The following is a 24,687-nucleotide window of genomic DNA, read 5'->3' as shown; positions in this document are numbered from 1 at the left end:
GCTGATGGCACTGTACTATGCCATATCTTTATATTTTGCGGCAAACAACAACTTTATAAAATCAGTGTAGCAAAAATCGTCATATCGTTTACTTGGAAAATTTGAAGCACGAACTCGTCTTAGATTTCACATAATATCTAAATCACATCATCTTTGCACATAACAATATACTTAATTCCTATTAAAGTATAAATTCTACAAATACATTCATACTCAACAATATTTAAAATAAAATAAGCCAAGAACGTTTATCGATCAAACCTACTAACATTAAAATCTTCTGGGCAGCACTAAAACCGCCATGTTTTGTGGCCAGATGACGTCACAGTGGCACGAATTTTTTGTTGACGTTTCGTTTCCATAGGTTTCCTACTTCAGTGGGCACGAATTTTTGGTTGACGTTTCATTTCCATAGGTTTCCTACCATGACATGGGGTAAATTGGGATCCTGGGGTAAATTGGGACAAACCTGCGGAAGATTCTCAAAGTACTTGTAGCACGGAATCTACCTAATTTTCTTTAAGGTAATATTGATCAATGTATAGAAGAAAAACCAAGTTAACTATGGAAGTACTAAACATGAGTTAAGTTGGTCCCAAAAATTCGTCAAATTAAATTTAAAATAGTGGTTCAACAGTGCGTTTTAAAACAGCTTAAAGAACTTTTAAAAAAATTTATATTATCGTTGTTTTTTCAATAAGATCACAGTTTATATAAGTTTTTAATACACCTGGAAATACCACAACAAACGGTAAGTTGCAATATTCTTATTTTAAATACAATATTTCGACAAAATAAAAAATGTATATTTTTTCCTTTCTTTTTGGGGAAAATTGGGACGTATGTAGGGTAATTTGGAACGAGACTGGAACAATTTGGGACGAGAAAACACAAAATTGGAACGCCAAAAGACAAAATAGGGATGGCTTGTTAGGGTTGTCACTGATAAGAATAATAGATTTTTTAGCCTATACTATCACTTAATTGCGTGATGTAAAGAAGGTTAATGTGTTTATCAGTTAGTTTATGTAAGTATTATAGGTAAAAGAAAAGTATATATATAATTACTTTTTTTTCGCGACATTTACCTTGTAATATCTGCCCGGTCGTATGTTCTTTATATAGCAATAAAAAAAATTTAAAGTTAAAAGAACTCAAACGAATCAAAACTTTTGTTATTTCAGAATCTATTCACGCATCGAATCATGATTTTGTTAACATTCACAACGAACACACACAAATAAAAACAGGCCTCAGATTTTAAATGTAACATTAATTAAAAATCCGAGATATCCAATTATGAGTGAGTGAATTAATTGAGTTTAGTTATTTCGCTTAGAAAGAATTTCTTTTATTTTTGTTATTATTGGCAGTAATCAGATAAAGCTGTTTTTTTATCTTATTCACCTGATATCTTACGCTTGCTCAAAGATTATTTTGAAAATGTTGATTAAATAAAATTGTATTATTGCATTTCCAGTCCTTTTGTTTTCTATTTTTTATTCTATTTTATGATTTTGTTTCAGAGTTGTGATTTTTAAGGAAATTAAATAATAATTTTCTAAAATATAACATGCACATACTTTTTTCGATCATTGTATTGTTGATTATCATTCACGTCACATCGCTTCGGAATAGAAACCAGCTTAATTTACACTATGTTGTGTATTGTGCTTAAATTATGGATTGTATTCATCATTTCGGTCCATATAAATAATTATATGGCACCTACCTATATATCGCAGTACTGCGAGTTGACAACCCTTACAAATATCCCAATTTAACCCTTAACCGTGTCAATTTACCCCGGACGCTGGGTAAATTGGGACGGCCATTATTTTACCGATTATTTCTTTAAAATGAATAATTAAAATAATGTAACGGTTTTTATCAACTAGGTACGTTCAAGACTCAACTTATTTCTTTGGTTGAGCAGTGACTATTTAATTGGAACTATTTTAAAATTCAATCTGAAGGTCGATTTTGTCCCTATTTACCCCATTGTACGGTACTTCAGTGGTAGGTACTCATTATTTCTCTATGGGGGACTTTATGGCGGGAACGCGAGGAGTTGTTTTATTTTATCTATTTAGTGTTTCTTCAGGTTTAAATGTATAATAACGGTGGTTTATTAACTATTTAGTATCTGTGAAAGTGCATAAATGTGGGAAAATGAAGCAAAGCCGCTGAACGTAACTTCTCGGGATCCTCCTTTAAATCTCAGTAAATAACCACCATTTTACTGAGATTATACTTCATCCCATATTATCTCATCTCATTTCATTTAATTTCGTCCCAGTTGATTAATGTCTCAAATTAATCATCTTCATTTCATTTCACTCCATATTATTTAAAAAAAAAAAAAAAATAAGAATATTAATAAAAAATAAGAAACGACTTAAAAATCTTAGTTACCAGGTCATTAATACCTTAAAAAAAAAAAAATTGTACTATGTTGTATTTATTTGTTCACTTAATTTGTGTACCTACTTATTTAAGTTTGTTCATAATAATATGAGAAATCACAAAAAACTTAAGTAAATAGATAATTAATTAAATAATCTGTTATATAAAGGATAGAGTAAGATTTTAAATATCATAATATAAAGGTGCCTAACCACTGAGATACGGAAGCAATCATGTTCAAAATGAAAGAGAAAAAGCACAAGAATAAATCTCATGAGCCGAAAGAGCTTAAGAGTAAAAAAAAAGCACATATTATTAACGTAAGTTTTACATGAATAAACTAAAATTCGCTAAAGGCAATCAAAATTTTATTTATTTATTTTTATAGTTTTATTCTTTATTTTCCTATTAATGAATATATAACTTTAATTTTAATTTATTCGAGGCATAACTTTATTCAAAAGATTTATTAAATAAACATTGAGTTTTAATCAAAACTTGCGTAGGTACTTTTGCTATTAAAAATTTACGACCACTATGTCTTCTATTATTAATACAACAAAACACAAATTTTAATTTCCCTTCTTTCCATCTTACAGTCATCAAGTTCTTCAAATTCTGATTCAGAGCAATGGGTTGAAAAAGAAAGTTCAATAGTGCAAAAAGAATCTCGAGAAGACTGGATGGCAATGACAGGTCTATTGAAAACATACTCAAAACAGGACATTAAGCCACCAAGAGATGTAAAAAAAAAGAATGGTATTGATTCATATAATCCATCAACTAGTAGTAGAGAACTCAATCCTTACTGGAAAGATGGTGGCTCAGGACTACCGCAGACACAAGAAAGTTTTCGGAAAGCAAGACCTTTCCTCAAACCATCTGAAGAAGATGACTACTATACACGATCTTCTAGAGGTCATAAATCTGATTACCATCACTCAAAGCAGTATGAGAACCGAAGCCCATCAAAAGCAGAGCAGACACTATATCAGAACAGAGGGTCAAGCAAATGGAAAAAAAATGAAAGCTTAAACCAAACTGAAAGAAAAAGTGAAGAACAAAAAACTAATGTTGAAAAACATTCAGAACCAACAGTTAGTCATTCAAAATGTAAAGACACAGTTGAGAGTAAGTATTTAACTGATGATAAAATGAATAAACTAGCAGCTAAAATTGTAAAAGCTGAAATAATGGGAAATGTAAAACTTGCCAATGAATTAAAAGAAAAATTGGAAACTGCAAGAGAATATAGAAAACAGAATCCTGATGCTGGCCAAGAAGAAGACAATGAAGGAATTATGCTTATTTCTACCAACAAAAAAGGAAATGCAATGCCTTTAACCCAACTTAAAAGAGGTGTTGCTAAAAATGGTGATGGTAAAAGAAAAGCAGAAACTCATGTATCTGGTGAAAGAGCTAAATATTTTGGAAATGATGACAAATATAACCTAGCTCAAATGGTAAGATTTCTAAACCTTTATTGACAAAAAATATAAAATGACACATCAAACATAGCAATCTTAGAAACTAAACATCTTATTTTTATCAGAAAATTTACATAGAGGAAACAGTTATTAAGTGTTAGCAGAGCTTTATATATTGTTATATGCTGTTATAATGAGGTGTAAGTATTTATATATATAAATATGCAAAAGAGATCAGTCCGAACCTAAAAAAAAGAATTAGTGAAATTTGTTCACGCACATCGTGAATATTGCTGATTGTATCAGAAATATGCCGCCTATGGTACTGTGAAGCTTAAATAAAATAAATAGACTTTGTGCAACATAATATTGTGCAGAATAATATCCATCTTCACAAACCTATTATTTGCTTTATGTAGCAAAATTTAAATAGTGTTTTAATAAAATTGTAAACAGTTTCAGCAAGAAAAATATGGAAACAACTATGATGATGAAGCAGAACTGGCAAAGATTGCAAGTAAATCTAAAAATCCAAATGATGATCTTGCAGACATCTTCATGGATCATATATCAAAGAACAGAGATGATGCTAAGGAGTGTCAAAATGAGAGACAGAAAAGCATTAATGAGCATATACGGATTGAAAGATCTTTGGAAGGTTGTGAATATTGCGTAGATTCTAAAAATATGGTGAAACACATGATGATCAGCTGTGGTAACAAGGTGTACTTGGCTTTACCATCAAAACAATCACTTGTCAAAGATCATTGTTTAATTACTACTTTACAGCATTCACTTTGTGTCACATCCTTAGATGAAGATGTTTGGGAGGAAATTTTGGTAAGCATATCTGTTGATTAAAAATTTACGCTATTAAAATACAACCTTGTGTTACACAATTTGTCAATTAGTCTCGAATTATTCCTTTCAGAACTATAGGAAAGCCTTGACACATTTTTTTAATTCACAAAATAAAGATGTAGTATTTTACGAAACAGCTTCAAGATTACACAAATATCCTCATATGATTATAAATTGTGTGCCTTTACCAAGAGATGTTGGTGATACAGCACCTATATATTTTAAGAAAGGATTATTAGAATGTGAAGCAGAATGGTCTATGAACAAAAAAGTCGTTGATCTAAAAGGTAAAAGCATTCGGAAAGGAATACCTAAAGGACTACCATATTTCTGGGTAGATTTCGGCATGGATCCTGGTTTCGCACATGTAATTGAAGATCAACAATTATTCCCGAAAACATTTGCAGAGGTAATCTTAATATATAGTTATTGGTTTGAAAATTCTGTTACATAAATAAGTATGCATTTTCATTTAAGTCAAAATTAGCTTTCTCTTTATTGTACTGCTTAAGGTGATGCTCAAATCCTTTCTTAGCCATCACACAATACAGTTGCAGTTCTTACCCTATTTGAGTTACAGTATTGTGATTTCTACAAGCTCCAGAAGCCATTTAATTTCAGATGACTTGTAAACTTCTTCATCACAGTTTGTAATAAAAATAATAAACACCTGCTTAGGAGTGGGGAAAAATAATCTTCCCAGAAAAGATAATATTATATCCATCTTTTTTTTATTGCCTTTGTGGGCAAATGAACCTACGACCTACCTGAAGGTGAGTGCTTACCGTCTTTTAAGGACGTCAGAAATGGCAAAAGCTAGCAAAGTCTAAAATCTACAATTTTTTAAAATTACTTGACTATATGTATATCTAGTCCAGCCATAAGTTGTTACAAATGAAAATGCATTTTTTTTAAATGGCCACCTTTGGCTTTTGCTGAAGTTATGGTCCAGGCGGCTGGCCGATACTTCGGCTGGTCGCAGGACCGTCGAGGCGATTCGCCCAGCCCTTGTGGACTGGGTGAATCGTGACAGAGGACGCCTCACTTTCTGGCTCACGCAGGTGCTCACTGGGCATGCTTGGCTTCGGTGAGTTCCTGCACCGGATCGGAGCCGAGCGGACGACAGTACCGTCATTGTGGTTGCGACTTGGACACGGTAGAGCACACGCTCGTCGTCTGCCCTGACCTCGTCGCAAAAAAATAGGAAACGACTTGTCGTTGCCGAGTGTTGTGGCATCGATGCTCGGCGGCGACGAGTCGTGGAAGGCGATGCTCGACTTCTGCTAGTGCACCATCTCGTAGGAGAAGGCGGCGGGGCGCGTGAGAGACCCACAAGCCCGCCGCCGTCGAGCGGGGCCAGGGAGGCGGATCTCGCCCCAGCCATGGCCCTGTAAGTGTTTTAGGTCCCCCTCACATGTCGGTCTGGGGACCGGTGATGGGGGCCTAAGAAGACAACGTGCAAGCTGCTCTGCACGCGTTTTACGTAAGAGCATCCAGGTGATGGAAGGCCGGATATCCTCGATCCACGCTGGTTCTGACCCAGCGGGGTATTCCGTAGGATAACCCATTCTAACTGGCGCCATCTAGGAGGGCTCCGAATAGCCTGCCTACTGAGAGGGCTGGTGGTCGTGGTACCGACAGTCCCGCGTCCCGAGGGGCAGGGTGGTGGGAGAGATTTGCTCCGCACTGTCCCCTCTTTGCCTTTTCATGAGTTCTGTCTCATGCGAGGTTCGGACATGAGTTGTTGAGCGGAGGTTTTAGTCAGTTCGACTCCGACATGTCCCGCCCTCCATCCCCAGGAGAGGGCGGAAGTCCGGCGATTTCCTCCTGACCAAAAAAAAACCTTTGGCTTTTAGACAGGCCTTTAATCTGTTTTGCCGCGAATCTATGGATTTACGCACTGTTTCCAAGGGAAATTTCGCCACTGCTTGCTCCAAAGATTTTTTCTCCTACCTACGCCGAAAGTTCAGTTTTCGTCCCGCTGTACAGGGAAAAAAAGTGTAACTTTTTCTCCCTGGGTACAAATGCGCATGCGCGTTAGTGTCTACGTCTGCTCTCACGCACCTAAAATTCTCCGCCATTGTTGTGTTGGTAATTTGCAATATTGTGTTTAGTGTAAAAGTTAAATAAACAAAAGGCAACAAAATTTAATAGTGAAGTATTAAACAAAGATGAGTTCATCAGACAGTTCTTATAGTCCAAGATCACAGGGCCCCCAGACGTCACGTATTTTCTAACGAACGAAATGTGGCCGATTGCGTATGTAGTGTATGTACAAAGACGCATGCCTACCTGCTAGCTTGCTTAGACGGCTAATTTTCAGGTGTCAGGTACTCAAGGTACATAAAATCATTACCTACTTCACGTAAATTCTGAAAGCAGATTTTTATATATGACCACTAGACAACTATTTTAAAACCTCTTACAAAAAGATAGTCCGATCCAAGGGGCCAATCAAGCCCTTAAATTCAATTTAATACCTCTGTGGGTAAGAGCGCAAGGGCATTATCCACGCGCATGAGACTGAGTGAGACATGTATTAGGATATATTGACTTCTCTGTCTCTCTATCTCTCTCTTACAGTTGACTCCTATCAATAAATTATTAATATTAAAAGAAAATCAGTTAAAAATTAAATATTTTTCGCAATTTTACACGCGGGAGGAAATGTCCCACTTTTCTCCCTTGGTGAACAATGTACTATTTTAAGACTCAATGTCGCCGTGTCGTTTAGAGCAGGCCATGTCCTCTGAAACTAATCATAATTTGAAGTTTAAAGGGTTGAGGTCTGGGCTAGATGAGGGCCAGTCTTCAGCTATTATAAAGCCCAGAACGTTGGTTTCAAGCGAGGCTTGAGTAGTTCGTGCCTTGTGACCAGGTGTAGTCCTGCTGGAAAATCCACAGTATATTAAGTAAGTCGTCGTGGCCTAAAGGATAAGACGTCCGGTGCATTCGTGTTGAAGCGATGCACCGGTGTTCGAATCCCGCAGGCGGGTACCAATTTTTCTAATGAAATATGTACTCAACAAATGTTCACGATTGACTTCCACGGTGAAGGAATAACATCGTGTAATAAAAATCAAACCCGCAAAATTATAATTTGCGTAATTACTGGTGGTAGGACCTCTTGTGAGTCCGCGCGGATAGGTACCACCGCCCTGCTTATTTCTGCCGTGAAGCAGTAATGCGTTTCGGTTTGAAGGGTGGGGTAGCCGTTGTAACTATACTGAGATTTTAGAACTTGTATCTCAAGGTGGGTGGCGCGTCTACGTTGTAGATGTCTATGGGCTCCAGTAACCACTTAACATCAGGTGGGCTGTGAGCTCGTCCACCCATCTACGCAATAAAAATAAATAAAAAAATATATATATTTTTAAAAAGTGCATTGCTGAGAGATTTCACAACGTGATCCAAGACTGTATCTTGATACACTTTGGCTGAAGTTTTCACTCCTTTTTCACAAAAATGTAGTTCTGTGACTCTGATAAGGCACGCCTCACCAAACCATCACTAACGCAGGATGATGACCACGTTGTATCTTTCCGAACACTTAGGCAGCTTCTTTAGAGCTGTGAGCGTACACTTGATGACACTGATTTTGCTTATTGTGGTGTTCTTCAATAGTGAATTTTTTTTCATCGGTAAAGAGGATATTTCTGTGTATTTTATTTTTTATTTTTACTGGTGATAGAACCTCTTGTCAGTCTGCACCGGTACGTACCACTACCCTGCCTGTTTCTGTCGTGAAGCAGTAATGCGTTTCGGTTTGAAGGGTGGGGCAGCCATTGTAACTATACTGAGATCTTAGAACTCATATCTCAAGGCTGCACTTACGTTGTAATCCGCCCGATCCACTAACGGTGCTTTTAGGTAATTCAAGCACCGGTCACCGTTCTCGTCGAACCCGTCGCTTGCGACGAAGGGCTCGACGAGTAAATTAACTCTCAGACACAGCCCACTGAGTTTCTCGCCGGATCTTCTCAGTGGGTCGCGTTTCCGATCCGGTGGTAGATTCTGCGAAGCACGACTCTTGCTAGGGTTCGTGTTAGCAACGTCATCAGGTTTGAGCCCCGTGAGCTCACCTACAAAAGTTAGGGTTACGCTGACATAGCCTCTCAAGGCTCTCAGCTTAGGTAGGAAAAAAAAAAAAAAAAAAAAAAAAAAAATACGTTGTAATGTCTATAGGCTCCGATAACCGCTTAACACCAGGTAAGCGGAGAGCTCGTCCACCCATCTATGCAATAAATAAAAAAGTAATGAACACGAAAAATGTGAAATGGCGCGAAATCGAAAGAATTTTTTTTTATTTTGTTCTAAATTCAAAATAATTAAAAAGTTGAAAAAAGAAAAGTTTTTATGTAACAGTATTTATGGCCAGACTAATTATAAAAATTATATCTAAGCCCCCTATCAAAAACAGACATTATTTTTACTTTACCATTTACAGGAAATAATTGCTGGAATATTGGACTTAGATCATAGAGCATGGAAAAACCCACAACGAGAATATGGTGATGTGCAAAGAAAGAAGGTCTTAGAATTTATAAATGGCTGGAAACCATTTGATCCTGTAAAAAAATAGTGTTTTACTTATAAATAATTAGAACTTATTTTGTTTTATTTTTCATTTTTCATCATTTCTTCAATAAGTTTTTGTCGTTCTGCAGCTTGTCTCATTTTTCTGAAAACTAGAGACTCATAATCTCTATCTGATACCAAAGATGGTTCTCCATTGACTGTTTTATTGGTAGTAAGCACGGGTCTATCATTAACCCATTTTAAAGTTAAAGGGTTGTCAGGTAGGCCTGAAATGACACTCAAATTATAAATTTCTATCACAAAAAATATTTCATGAACTTTTTAATGTCTCTTATAGTATCGAGACCAGCTAACATGGGCAGCTTAACTGTATGTAAAAAGTAATGCTATTTAGATTACCTTTTTCTAACTGAACAGCCATTTCTGCTGCTTCCTTAGTAGCAAATTCTATTAAGGCACTACCTCGACTCTTGGATGATATTACTAAAGCAACAATGTCACCATATTTCTTCAAGAACTTTCTTAATGTAGCTTCATCATAAGTACTATTATTCTGATCAGTTTTATCAACTTTCCACTTAATCTTAATTCTATTCAAACTTGGATCCCAAACAGGTTCTTTCATTCGTTCTACACTTTTTTGTATTTCATTTTTCATTCTTTGTTGCTCTTCCAATAATAGACGACTTCCCTCTCTTTGTAGTCTTTCAATCTCTTTTGCAAGTCTCTGAGAATCTGTAAGGTTTGTATGTGTGCCAGATGCTGCTTCTCTTTCTCGTTTTTCTAAATCTTCTTTGAGTTTTTGTCTTTTACTGTCTAATTCTTGATGTCTTAACTTTGCGGAAGCTTTAGCACGTAGCACTTTATCATAAGCTGCTCTAGCAGAAGTATCAGTCAATATTTCTAATGCTTGGGATAATTCGTGAAAAGTTTCTGCCGCTTTAGGGTCATCTGGATTTTTGTCTGGGTGGCATTGTAAAGCCTTTTTTCTGTATGCTTTTTTGATCTTAAATATTATAAAAAATAATTTTAACCTGTTAAGTTATCACCATGATTTTGGTCACAAAACCATGTTTATGGATAAGCCACCATGGACCTAATAACTAGTGAACACAAATGTGAAAGAAATACAAGCTAGTTGAGTTTGTTTGCTCATTCTTCTCAGGGCTGTGGCATTTTTTAACACATAGTTCAAGACATCGGACATTCAAGTTGAGATAAATAATTTGAATTTGACTACCTTACCACCAGTTAATCACAAATGTCTCGAGGTACATATTCGCGATGTGCTGCCTATAGGCACCGGTAGCCGCTTAATATCAGCTTAAAATCGTTCCTCGCTACATCAAGGCGAAATCTAAACAAATCGACTAAGGTCCTCGACCTTGACCACCGTTGCCTTTCGACTCATTAAGCTTAAAGTACATGACGAAGGCTGGTAGTAGACGTAGAATGTAATAAGTATTTTCGTTCGCTTTGTTTACCTCCGATTCGGTTGCAGTTATTTGTAAATCAAGCACAGCATATAGGTCAATTTCTTCAATATTTATTTTCGTCATTTTATTGAAATTTTCAAAGCCTATGTTATTTTTTGTTTGAGTTTTAGTTACCTATGTATACGGATTACATACGGTAGGTAGGTACTTTGTGAACCATAAATATTATGGTATGTATTCTATGTAATATCTGTGACTGTTTTTTTTATGGGATTTTATGACCTGATAACTAAGACCTTTAAGTCATGTCTTATTTTAATTTATATTCTTATTTTCATGAAAAATGATAATATGGAGTGAAATGAAAAGAAATAAAGATGATTAATTTGAGACATTAATCTACTGGGATGAAATTGAATGAAATGAGATGAAATATAATCTGAGTAAAAAGGTGGTCATTTACTGATATTTTTTGAAGGAGCCCGAGAAGTTACGTCCAGCGGCTTTGTTTCATTTTCCCACATTTATGCACTTTCACAGATATTAAACAGTTAATAAACCACCGTTATTACACATTTAAACCTGAAGAAACCTAAATAGACAAAATAAAAGAAATTACACAACTTCACTCCTCGTGTTCCCACCAAAAAGTCACCATCTGTGACTGTGAATGTAGATCATAAGACATATTAATAATATAAGATCATAAGACATATTAATAAGATAAGACATATTAATTCTAGATACCTAGATCATAGAGTTAGTATTTTTGTAGGTAGTTGTACCGTCAACTTAAGTAACTTTGTCCCGCCATGCGAACAATTTAGTACGTATAAATAAAAAATATGAATTTTCCGTGGGTTTTAAACGTTTACAATTGAAATTTAAATGATTTTGCATGAGCATAGAGTGAAGATCTCACAAAATAGAGGAATTTTTTGTTTTTCTTTTTGAGAGTTGGGTAGCTTTTCCAGTATAAGAACTGGCAATACAATTTTGATGTATTTTTACATTTAAAACCCTATGATAGAATTGGATTTGTTTTTTATATCAATAAATTAGGTCACCATCTTATAACAGCTGTTTACAAAAAAAAATGCTTTAAATTTAGGGCTCTCCGTAAAATTTTATGTGAGTGTGTTTGAAGAGGACCTTTATTTATAAAAACTTATTTATTCTATTTATCGAAGTTATACTTCTTTATTCGCGTTATGAAAAAATTGATGAGAGTGAAATTTTACGATGCGCGCGCACCGTGACACAAAATTAACAGAATGAAGTTGCCCACTAAATCGCTCATTACAATACGACCGTCGTAACTTGGCGAGTCTGAATATAGCGGCAGGTGAACTTTCCGAACCGTACCGAGAATTACCGAATTTATACGATGTCAAGAAAAGGATGCGTGTTTGAGGATGTTGTTTAGCACGTTAATAGTCCGGTGCTACGTGTGTGGTACACGGTGAGCGGTTCCGCCGAGTTCGTGTGGGTACAGAAACACATCGGCTCGTGTACCTCATAGGGTTATGAGGTACACGAGCCGATGTGTTTCTCTACGGGCCCTAGAACCACGGACTTGTCAAATTAATTTGTGTTTTCGTTGTGGACTTGTGGCCAAGGATATAATAAATGGAAAAAGTCAAAAACATATCATAATTTTTTTTTATTCTTGTAATAACAACACAAAATAAAACAACTTAGAAAAAAGAAACAAATTTTTATTGGTGAATTTAAAAGTTTAGAAACATAAACAACACAATATGCTTTTTTGCAAATTTCACATTGCGTCGATACCCTTTTGCCTTTTGGCTTTGGCTCGTGCATGTGGAGCAAGTCAACCTTCATCAAAGAGGTTTTGGTAGCATCCCACGCATCGTCTTCGAATGAATCGAGATCCTTTCTTGCCCAAAGACTCCAAAAAATTTGTGCTTCTCAGCAGTGTACTTGAACTAGAAGAAAGCAGTCCTGATGATGGCCCTGGTAACCCTGATGGTCTTGATGACCTTGTATGTGATTGTGGTGTTCTTCTCGTGCTAAAAAAGCGTAATTCACTGGCTTGGTGTGCAAGTTCGTGTAAGAGTTTTTTTACAATGGTTTCATATGCTGCTAGAATGCCCAGATTTTCTCTCCTCCCAAGAGGCATCGCTTTATATATGATCGTAAAGTTCACTACAGCTATCGATAGTAAGTCTGTTGCAACCTTTTTATACCATGTAATGGTTTTTCTGATAGGAGAGTTGTAGCTTGCCATCTGATCAGCCACATCTATACCCTTTTTCCTTTGTTATAACTGAGGATCATGTTCGGCTTGAGTATTGGAACACGTCCAGATGTAGAAGACATTTCATTACTGTGGCAAGTCGACAATGTACAAACATCTCTTTTGTCCCTCAATTCAGTACTGTCACGTTCTCATTCTTTTTTTTCACAGCAATCTCACTGATCGCCTCATTAGCATCTATCACATTTTTCGGTAAACCTCTTTTCTTTTTATTGACTGTGCCACATAGGTCTGTATTGGGAGAAAGCACAAATTCTGCCAAAGGGACGCTCGTGTAGCAGTTGTTAGCATGTAGCGACTTTCTGCCAATGTTATTACTATACTTCCGGAGGTATCCAAACCAAAAAATTGCACACTTTGACCACTGTAAATGTGGTATGCCCAAGTGTAGCCTTCTGCAGAGCATAGCTTAGAGTTCATTATGCCATATTTATGTGTCTTCAAGGGTATGTATTGGCGAAATAGTAGTCTGCCGCGGAAGCGAACCATCGATATGGTAATAAACTAACCGTACATACGTCTACTGGAACAATCATGAGTCTCTGGTACACGGTAAATGTACACGGTAATTTAATTCATAAGTCCGTGTACCGCCCGATGTACCCGGGTATATCCGGGGTCAACGACTATATTTTATTACTTTTAATGCATCCGTCGATAAGTGGACATCAAATAATGGCCAAAAAATATATAATCACACTTGGACATATTATTATGGCGTGTTTCGGAACGCTTGTATAGGGACTGTTAACGTGTTAATCGTTTTTTTCCAAATTGATTAAAATATAATTAAAAAAAAAGAAATAAATTTAATAAAAATAAAGTATAACTTTTTACGCACGTACATAAGTACTTTTTTTTTATTACAAATCAGTGTTTATTCATTATAATTAGAAAAACGTGACATTTTAAAATTATAAAAAAAGTATCAAAGCTATAATCCTTCGGTAGAATTAAATTAATTGCAGTGGTTAATCACCCCATTCCATGATCCAGTATCCAAATCTAATTCCTCAGGTAATCATGCAACACGATCCATGAGTGATGAGATATCATTAGTAGGTGGTGGAGTACGAAAGACGGTAGCTTCAATAATAAATGGGGATTCGGCTGTGGGAGATGGAAGATGATTAGTAGGTAGGTCGACTGAGTATGTCGATTTTATATTCGGAGGACAAGGAATAGGTGATAAAGAACGAGTAATAGGAAGGTTAGTCACCGTGGAAGCTTCCTACAGTTCTCGAAGGGTGTCAGCTCAAGTACTCAAAATAGATCAAAATCGCAACTCGCTGAGAAGATTCAGCAAAAACTCTGTTGGTTGATGATATGGGCTAAGTATGACGTCGAATTCAGGTAGACAGCATCGACGAATCTTAGTGGGACACGATTCAAATCCTGGCTTAAAAGTCTCGCTATCAGACCATAACATCTTAAAAAAAAACCTAAATGTATTATGAATATAACCTAAAAAAACTTTAAAAACAAACCCATCAGTTGATTTCCTTTTCCTATATAAATAGGACAAAAAGAAACGTAATGATTTTGAGTAATACAGGTAAGGATGCTAATGATGCCAAAATTTACTGATAAAGAACCACTTATAATAGTAATATCTACACTTATTACATTCGTAGGCAGCACAGCATATGAAATTCTAATCTTCGTGTTTGACTATCCTGAAACTCTCAATTGTTAAATCTGTCACAAGGCAAAACCTTAGTAGGAGCCTGATAAAATGCAAAATGTGATGAATTCTTGAATATGCCATACTAATAAAATTATTTTAAAACCTATTACTAACTTATTTTTTTTACTTAAGAGGTGACAATCAATTCATTCATGAGCTAACAGTTGTAGTCATATACATGAAAGCTCAGTAATAAATAAATGCAAATCAATCAAGATCTTGATTATTTAGGTGAATGAAATGAAACTCACAAACTATCATTGCGAATAGAAAATCTTGAGAATCATAAACAGTATATATCTGGTACAAAAATTGCTTTTAACAGCTCCGTTTTTTTAATGTCATCTATAGTATATAATCTATAGTATAAATAGTAGTAAGTGTAGTAGTATGGTATCAGTATGAATTCTACTTGAATGATATGTAATGAATCCCATTAACTTAGGTGTTACTATATAATAAAAATTTAACTAAAAAAAATTAAACAGTAATTTCTTTAACATTGGTATTTTTGCAGGGCGTAGATATACAAAATATGGATTTTCACTTCTGAGATACACATCAACTTCTCCACAAGTCATTCCAGAGAATGTAATTGGTCAGTAAATTGAATAGAACATATTGACGCTTGAAAGGCAAACGTGACTAAGCAATAATGCGTGAACTTTACAGTAGACTAATTTGAGGTTGAAATACCTGAAAAAGAAATCTATTTTAATGAATCTAGCTGTAGGATTGAAATGATTTTAATAGACCTAGAAATATATAATTTTTGCGCATTGAATATGGTTATTGCCTATCATTTCATGCCTTTCAAGCGTCAATATCAATTTAAAAAAAGTTATTTAGTAGCATACCATATCTTTATTATGTTACATTTAAATTATGGAAATGTTATGTTACAGGTGTGCAACAAAATCAGAAAAATCCTCTTGATTACCCAGATTATTTTGGTGTACATAATTTATTTACAGTAAAAGACCTATTTGATGCAAGAGTGCATTATGGTCATAAAATAGGGTCCCTTAATGATAACATGAGATCATACATATATGGTTCAAGACTTGGACACCTCATTTTTGATTTGGATACAACAGCTGAACATTTACGTAAAGCTCTTAATTTCACAGCCCACATTGCATACAGAGGTGGAATCATTTGTTTTTTTAATAGGAATTCACTAAATGCACATATCGTGGAAAAAACAGCGATGGAATGTGGAGAATATGCTCATACAAGATTCTGGAGAGGTGGTATCTTCACAAATGCCAATCAGCAGTTTGGTGCTATAACAAGATTACCTGACTTATGTATATTTCTTAACACCCAGAATAATATTTTGAATCAGCACACGGCTGTCAGAGATAGTGCAAAAATGTTAATACCGACAATTGGAATTGTCGACTCAAACTGTAATCCTAATTTGATATCATACCCTGTACCTGGCAATGATGATTCCCCAACAGCCATAGAGCTCTACTGTAAGTTATTTAAAAGTGCTATTATTAGAGGAAAGGAAGAAAGACGTAAGTTTCTACAGGAGACAGAGTAACATCATTGTTGTAAAAGAAAATTAGTTGGTTTAACAATAAATTCTGTTTATTATATTTCTTTAAATATCACAACTTGGTAAACATTTTCATTATATTACTCATAATGTTTTAAAAATATTATTTCTGTAAATTTTTGTTTTCTCTAATTATGCAGTGTATAATAATTATTATATCTAACAGTTTAACAATATTTTGTCCCAATACAACACAATCATAAGTAATATAAATTGTACAACAAAAAATCTAAATAAAAATAATTAAAAACGTCAAGTTGACAATAGATGATAGCAAGAAAAACAATTTGTGATTTTTAATCTGTCTGGTCTTAATAATGTCATTATGGCATAATTAACCCAGAAGAACCTTTCGCATCATATGTGGGTGAGGATTACTGTCTACCTCACGGCTTTCCCAACTTCCAGTAATACATTTTGAACTGCATAGATATTGTAGTAATGGAATCCTGTACTTTCCACAAAAATCTACAAATTTGATGTGTTCTACGCGGTTGTCAAAGAAGACACCTGTAACAAATATGTTAATTAGTTGTGATAGGTAAATATCATACAAAAGTATTGTTAATGGTGATATAAAGTATTTGAATATTTTATATCTCCATAACAAAAAAAAACCAGCAAACGTTTTAAGACCCTACATGTTAATTTATTCTTTAATGTCACGCAGGAAATCATTTGATTTGATTTGTTCCTCTCACAATAGACAAGTTAAATTTCATGAAAAATAAAATGGTTTTGAGTGCGTTTCGATTTTGTTATTCTAAACGCCCGTAATGAGAACTTTAGAATATTGTTTGTTGTGCAATCATCTAGTCTGTTGACTAGTGAATGCACAATATGCATTTATGAACGCATATTGAAATAAAATTGATAAACAATGCCACTATGTATTGCACCATTATGATCCATGTATCAGTATTTCCTAAAAGGTTCGCAATGGTGAACACATTGGGGTTCCACCTTGTAAAGTGTATATTTGTTATTTAAGTAGCTTGGTCGTATTTGAGCACAAGCTAATACAAAAATAATTTATATCTTACAATAAGTACTACTATTATACCTTTGCATTTTGGATTGACACAACATTGGGCTGCTTGCAGATAATTGATCAATGTCTTAGGAATACCTCCAGTTTCAATTGGAATGTTGTGAAGTTTCACAGTGCGACCAGCCAGCTCTAAGAGTGATGGTGGCTGCAGAGTCATGTCTCTAACGAATCTTACTACAAGGGGATTGTCCCGAAGACTGAGCTGTAATTAAAAAAACACATACAGTATACATGCATACTTTGGAACAAAGTTAAAAAATATTAATAATTTTAATGAATTTTAAGGACTAATTTGTATGATTCTATGCTGCCGCTATAAACTTCCCACCACCAAAATAGCTTCACTATTGCCCAGGATTTGTCTACTTGCCGTAGCTACATGATACACTGGGCTTTGCAAAACGAATATGTTCTGATTGTTAAAGCTGTATAATTTTCTTCATTCTTCGGTTTTCCCTGGGCATTACACACATTCTTTCTTCAACCGTACAATTGCGCCATAGTTACGTTTAGCATTGCTTAGGCGGCGTTAACCACTTTCCTATAAGTGCATTGCAAGCTACACGGTTGCATTGTATTCAAACATCTTTTATATAGATTTGGGTAATTTGGTTAGGTATTGTATTTTCACTAGCATTATTGGCACTTTTTTAGATTGTTTTTTATTAAATTTGAGTTCATACCTCTGTCAAGCATTTTAGTTTAATAATTTGTGTGGGCAAAGTTTTCAACCGATTCTTGTGCAATAATAAAGATCTTAAATTCTTCAGCTTTGTGATGCTTGCTGGCAACTGTTCGATCAAATTATCACTGAGCACCAACGCTTGTAGTGAAGTTAAGTGACCTACGTTCTCGGGCACTTCGGTAATTTGGTTACCACCAAGTGATAGTATTTGCAAACTGTAATTGTAACATGTTTTATTACAAGTCATTCATATATTATGAAGCTAATTTAAGTAAGTACTAGTAAGTAATAAAACGTATGAACGCAACGTGAAAGTTTTTTCGTCGTCTCCCCCATGGTACCACATGGCTACTACACAACCGTTCTACATATTCTGCCAAGAAGCAATCTTACGTACTGGCTTGAAGGGTGGGACAGAAGTTATCAAATACAATTGAGACTGACCTCATGTGTCAAAGTGGGTTTAGGTAGGTACCTACCTATTCAATTGATGTGTAGGTAGGTATCCTACGGAACTACATAACAGTTGAATCGCGTGGCTCTGGATCTCTCTCTACTTATATATATAGTGCAATAAACAGATTTTTTAGGGAGGGTAAAACCCCCAGAAGTCAGCCCCGCACCAGTACTCAGCCTTTATAGGTTTTATTTTGGTATAAATAGTGTTGAAATGGACTTACACCATTGAAATAACGTTTAATCAAATCTATGTTCTCTTGTTGGTTACTGTGCCAATCTAAGAACCGATAGCGTGACAGGTTGATCCTCTGTACTCGTTCATTTCCACTGCCGCCAACGAAAGGACAGGATGTGTCACTTTTGCTATTTTTTTCGTAAGGAAACGTGTTCGAGGTTTTGGTAAGTTTTTCTATGAATTTGTTGTAATTGCTGGTAGATTTTTATGTTATGTTGTTGTATAATGTTTTTTCTACGATAACATTAAGCATTAGAGGCATTTTATATGTTTATTTCGTTTCAATTTAGGGGGCCGACTTCTGGGTTACGATTTGTTAAGGTTGATCCAGAAGTCAGCAGTAAGGGGCTGACTACTGGTTTTTTACGATTTTCTTAGAATTCGTCGAAATTAACACAGAGAATAGTCCTTGTTATTTGCTTTGGATTGAATATAACTCTTAGATGACTAAAATATTATTTTACCAGTAGTCAGCCGTGTATAAAAGTAAAATATATGCTGAGGGCTGACTAATGGACTATTAACTCCTATAGTCGGCCGTTAGTTCTATTGTGTAATATTGAACTTTAATGCATTTTAATAAGGATCAAGTTAAAATCTTATATTCTAGAGTTTCATAATGTCGAAACGACCAATCCACCAGTACAAAGAAGAGCAGTTGTCATAGGCTATGGCCGCGATCAGAAACGGGATGAAGATTAGAGAAGCTAGTCGAGTTTTTAGCGTACCACGAGGGACCCTACAAGATCGCCTGCATTTAAGAGTCCCAGAAGCACCTCGTAAAATGGGACCAGACTTAGTACTTACCAAAGACGAAGAAACTGCCTTGAAAGACTGGTGCATTACTTTGGCAGAATGTGGCTTCCCTTTAAATGTGATGATCCTTTATACCGTCCATAATATTATTTCCCAAGAAAACAGACCTAACCCATTTGTAAATAATAGGCCAGGGAAGAAAAGGAACTCATTTCTTAAACGAAATCCGGAGTTAAGAGAATCAAAATCGCTATCGATGTTTTAAACAGAGCAAAGAATATGGTCGGTACTGAAAGCCTAAATTCTACAGTAAATTCAATTAGCCAGGCTGTCCAAATCGATACCTCAAGTTTTATTGATTCTAAAAATAGCGTCAGAATCAGTTGAAATTCTTCATGTTAGTTTGCCAATTATAGGGGATTGCACATTGGACAATAATTTCATTAATTTAACCGAAAGTGAAGTACCCTCAAATGACTTCGAATTCATAACAGACTTTGAAGTCTTGCAACAAAGTCATGAAGTCCAGGAAACAGGAGCATCTGAATTTAATACGCAAGAAAATATAAACTGCGTCGAAGCATGTTCATGAACAGAAAAAGAACGAAATATTGATTAAAAAGCAGAAAAGAATGAAAGCTAAACAAAGACTGAAGAAGAAAGACAAAAGAAGGAAGAAGAATTACAAAAAAGGAAAGCTCAAAAGTTTTTGATGTCCAAAAAAGTATAAGTAAGAAGAAAAGTACGACATGCACGGTAAACAGAATAAGATGCGATTCGTGTGAAGAGGAATTAACTAATGACACAGATATAAACGACTTCAAAAATATTGGTTGTGACAATTGTCCTGCGTGGTATCATTTAAAATGTACTATATTTGCAGATGAAGACTATGAAAATGTCTATAATAAAGAATTTGTATGTCCAACGTGCAATAATAAGTAAAAGGCTGACTATAGGGTAAGACATGGCTGACTTGTGGAGAAATGAGGCTGACTACCGGTAAAAAGTGCCATATTTTGTTTAATATTGATTTTTTATATAATTCTAACAAAATAAAAAAAAAATTGTATCTCTTTAGTAAAAATAATAAACAAACCTTCTGTAAAAATTTTTTTTTTCATTTAAAGTCTTTTATTTTTAAAAATACAGGTGAATCAAGTTAAGAATCCCACTAAAAGGCTGACTACTGGGTGTTTTACCCGAGGTAAGGATACAAGGTTTTGCTAATAATGAAATTAGGAATTATCATTAAATTATGCGCTCTAGGTTCATTAATTTCATAAGAATTGAATTAAATATTGTTGTTTCCACGTCGTAAACAGGACCTTAAAAATTTAAGTTCCTACATCACTCTACTATCAGTGATTAAATTTTGTAGGAAACTGATAATGATGTAAGATTGTATATATGTAAACATTGTTTACATTGTTTGTTAATATATATTTCTGATATAGTAAGTATATCTGGTATATTAAATAAAATATAATATAAAAAGTAGTTTCAACATCAGTGATACTTACAAACAACTCTTTATCCCTGGACAAATGATTTATTTCCGGGCCTATCTTTACCGAAACCTACCAACCATATACCTACCTATCAAACGTTTGACCGGTTTATAATTATTAGACGGTTTTGTCTTATTTTGAAAACAAGTAGGTAGTACATATTATTATGTACCTGATTAATTTTTGGTTTGTAATTATATTGAAACTTCCCAATTTGAATCGCTTAAATAAACTGTCTAACTATTCATTTGATTCAGCATCTACTCAGTTCAGTATCTCTTTATCGACGTCAACGTCTGACAATATTATTTTATACCAAAAAAGATAAATGTTGTTTTGTTATCATCATGTACAATAAAAATAAGCCGGATCATGTCTGACTGAAATTTTTAAGTTTTCATTGCTTTTATTGTCTGTAAGTGAAACAGGAACTCCCTATGCATTTTTCATTCTTTTAATTTTACTTTGGTGGTTCAATAAAACTTGAGCTATGTAATTGATCTATGGTAAGTTTTACAACATATTTTCTAGTCGACGTACTAATAAGTGACAACTAGTCTAATCACAGAATCAATAACCCTATGTCTTTATGGCAATACATTTGGAGGGAAACATATTTTCTAAGAAGCGTTTTTTTTTTACAAGAGTAGAACGTCACTAAAAACTTCTGCCCCTCACACCCGGCGGCCTACCCCGGACCGGGCTAGAGCACAGTCGGGACAGTATTGAGACGGCTGGACAAGGTCGACGCAAAGCATATTAGATCCATCCCGTCGTACCGCGAGCGTGCCGAGCACGCCACCCCACGCATTGGTCCCTCCCTCCCTGCACAAAGCGGGTGGAGCCCGAAGATCTTAGGGGGCCGGGTCACGGATAGGACCCCAGTCGCGACCCCATGCTCGGCAGCGTGGCGGCGGCGGATTTCTGCGTAGCGAGGAGTGCTTTGCCTCACTCGCCGGCGCCTCCTTCCGCGAGATGGTCTAACAAGTGGTAGGCAGCGCTTGGGCTCTGTCCCTGGTATTGCTGGCATCCATGAAAGGCGGTAACCACTCACCAAGTGAGCCATATGATTGTCTGTATACAAGGACAGCTTTAACTTGCACTTCATAGAATGACATTCAGTTTTATAATTATAGTTCCAATATAAACGATTTTTTTTGTAGGAGTTAGTGAAGTTGTGGGTCTTAATTAATGATCTTTTAAATATGTTTCCGGTTGAAATTAGAACACATCCGTTCAAAGAAAGCAAGTAACCTTGTCACTACTGGAGCAGACACCCAAATATGAATACAAATTTATTAAGGGTAATTTCCCAAAAGGAATTGGGGGTTACGAAAATAAAATTCGAGGATGCCATTAACATATCCGTACCTATTTTTATAATATTTATCAGAAGAATAGATGAGGGATAGATATGTAGTTATATAGGTATATGGTTATATTAATAAATATATATTTTTTTGTTGCATAGGTGGGTGGACGAGCTAACGGCCCACCTGGTGTTAAGCGGTTACCGGCGCCCATGGACATCTACAACGTAAATGCCGCCACCTACCTTGAGATATAAGTTCTAAGGCAGAAATAGGCAGGGCGGTGGTGCCTACCCGTGCGGACTCACAGGAGGTTCTACCACAAATAATTACGCAAATTATAATTTTGTCGGGATTCGAACACTGGGGCATAGCTAGATGCGAATGCACCGGACGTCTTATCCTTTAGGCCATGACGACTTATAAATAAATAAAAATATATATATAAATATAAAAAATAATAAATATATGTACCTAAATAGCTATAAAGTAACTCCCTCTGAAATATACAGAGTAAATACTCATTATAAAGACCCTCTAATGGCTATAAATGAATTACATATGCAAAAGGATTGAATTGTGTCGAATTATATAAAGTTTAAACTACTAAACATAGCCAAAACGATAATTAGTCAAAAGAACAAATAAATTTGAGTTCTTTATAAACGCAAGTCATTCATAATAAGTAGTGATAACAGTGTCTCACGTAATTTATCTTAATTGTTAATGCAAAGTTATCAATATTTGTACATTCTCTGTAAAGCATTTTTGTACAGTTACGTCTCTACAGTCATGTAAATTCAAAAATTTTTCCTCGTTCTGCTATTTCCCCGTACTCGTTATTTTTTAACATTAAGGTTTTATCGATACGTACCCGCTTAATTTCCAGATGTCCTTTGGTATGTTAACTATTTTGTTACTGCCTAGGTAAAGATATTTCAGATGTGTCAATTCGAATATCTGCTCTGGGAATAAATTTAACTGATTTCCACTGAGGTTCAGTTCACGAAGAGTATTCTTTGCAGTATAAAATGATTTGGGAAGTGACTCGTTAGTGAGTTGATTATGTTTTGCTACCAAAGTCGTGAGGGGACAATTCTTAAACACATCTGGTAAAACAGTCAGCCTGTTGTTGCTCACATTCAAAATTTTCAAGTTGCAAAACCTGTTTAGGAAATTTGGAAGTGATTGTATTCTGTTGTTGTACAGTAATATTATCTCGTAGCTTTCAGCACAATCTTTTTCATCCACTATACTTCTCATTTCAGCAGAGATACTTAATGTATCTATCATTTGATTGGATAAATCGAGTGTTTTCTGCTCCCTGAAGTCACTGTCACAACTATCTGATGTGTAATACTCCATTTTATGTTGTAGTGCGTTAGTTGATTGATCATCTGGAGTAGTATATAATGTTGATTACATTATCAGTTACTACAAAAGGTCGCGAGCGTATCGCTCGTCTAACCTCCTTCGCGACGCGCGCGCAACTGCGACTTTACTAACTAGAGACTAACAGAGTTCATCACACTGCCTAAAGACATAGTTGCTGCTGGCGCGTTTTGTGGGTTCTTTTGTAAATAACGTTTGAGATTGAGATAATAATATGTCTAAAAATCTTTTCGTACGTCAAAACATATTTGATTACTGAGTTGCCTCATATTTACATTGTGTCAAATCATTACATAATTAACTTGGCAATGTTACCTATGTTTCATTACGTAATGTATACATTACATGCAATATATGTTAACTATGTTGGCTATTAGCGCACAAACACTTAGTAGGCAGCGGCTTGGCTCTGCCCCTGGCATCGCTGAAGTCCATGGGCGACGGTCACCACTCACCATCAGGTGGGCCGTATGCTCGTCTGCCTACAAAGTCAATAAAAAAAAACAAAAACAAAAACAGGGTGTCTGTTGATTTTAATACCGGTCACTCACATGCGCACGAATACGCAAACCCGCAAGTGTGGGACGACGTTTGCAAATGATTATGCAAAGTTTTCGCTGCATTCGTGGTTTTCCAAGCTGTGTCGGTTTTTTAACAGACATCAAAGCGAGCGAACCGCGAACCTTCGCGTAGTCTCCACACATTTGCCCAGTTGCGCCGACGATTGCGAAGGTAACGGACGTATCGCAATTTTCATAGTTCGTGACGTCTACTGTGTAGCGTATCTTCATCAAAAGAAATCCCATAAAACAGCATGGCTGTTAATGATGTCTGGGAAAGAATTCAAAACTCTTTTTCTCTTCAATGTTCTATTGACGAATTAAAAAGGAGGAGAAATTCGTGAGACATTCGTAAACAAGTGTAGGAGGAAGCGCAAACGGGTTCGCAAATTGAGAATGCGAACCCATTTGCACAGCCGCTAGGTTTGCGAATGAATGTTTGACGGCCCTTCACATGCGCGCAAACATTCGTACAATGTACGAATATTTGCGCGCATGTCAGTGGCCGGCATAAGAAGAAATAG

The 24,687-nt window shown here is 35.6% G+C and overlaps 4 protein-coding genes across 4 annotated transcripts; 2 read left to right on the top strand and 2 right to left on the bottom strand.

The window, feature by feature from the left end:
• The first annotated feature begins 2,421 nt into the window (after nt 1-2,421).
• Nucleotides 2,422-9,304, top strand: LOC114248221 (pre-mRNA splicing factor CG9213). Its single transcript, XM_089734844.1, has 5 exons — nt 2,422-2,726; nt 3,006-3,869; nt 4,290-4,673; nt 4,765-5,103; nt 9,142-9,304. Exons 1-5 carry the CDS (start codon nt 2,640-2,642, stop codon nt 9,274-9,276), a joined length of 1,809 nt encoding a protein of 602 aa, XP_089590970.1. The 5' UTR covers nt 2,422-2,639; the 3' UTR covers nt 9,277-9,304.
• DnaJ-15 (dnaJ homolog member 15) lies at nt 9,070-10,897 on the bottom strand. Its single transcript, XM_089734845.1, has 3 exons — nt 10,718-10,897; nt 9,633-10,239; nt 9,070-9,499 (listed from the first exon to the last, which is right to left on the bottom strand). The coding sequence occupies exons 1-3, from the start codon at nt 10,790-10,792 to the stop codon at nt 9,312-9,314; spliced, it is 870 nt and encodes a 289-aa protein (XP_089590971.1). The 5' UTR covers nt 10,793-10,897; the 3' UTR covers nt 9,070-9,311.
• Nucleotides 10,898-14,045: 3,148 nt separating this feature from the next.
• On the top strand, nt 14,046-16,951 carry mRpS2 (mitochondrial ribosomal protein S2). The gene is made up of 3 exons (XM_089734597.1): nt 14,046-14,505; nt 15,155-15,235; nt 15,543-16,951. Exons 1-3 carry the CDS (start codon nt 14,487-14,489, stop codon nt 16,187-16,189), a joined length of 747 nt encoding a protein of 248 aa, XP_089590723.1. The 5' UTR covers nt 14,046-14,486; the 3' UTR covers nt 16,190-16,951.
• On the bottom strand, nt 16,219-23,751 carry LOC114248217 (leucine-rich repeat-containing protein 58). Its single transcript, XM_028181387.2, has 4 exons — nt 23,086-23,751; nt 17,939-18,155; nt 17,268-17,457; nt 16,219-16,714 (listed from the first exon to the last, which is right to left on the bottom strand). The coding sequence occupies exons 1-4, from the start codon at nt 23,574-23,576 to the stop codon at nt 16,539-16,541; spliced, it is 1,074 nt and encodes a 357-aa protein (XP_028037188.1). The 5' UTR covers nt 23,577-23,751; the 3' UTR covers nt 16,219-16,538.
• Between the last annotated feature and the right edge of the window lie 936 nt (nt 23,752-24,687).

The sequence above is a fragment of the Bombyx mandarina genome, chromosome 18, assembly GCF_030267445.1.
Source record: "Bombyx mandarina strain Sakado chromosome 18, ASM3026744v2".
Classification (NCBI taxonomy): Eukaryota; Metazoa; Arthropoda; class Insecta; order Lepidoptera; family Bombycidae; genus Bombyx; species Bombyx mandarina.
This window is presented reverse-complemented; position numbering and strand designations above follow the sequence as displayed.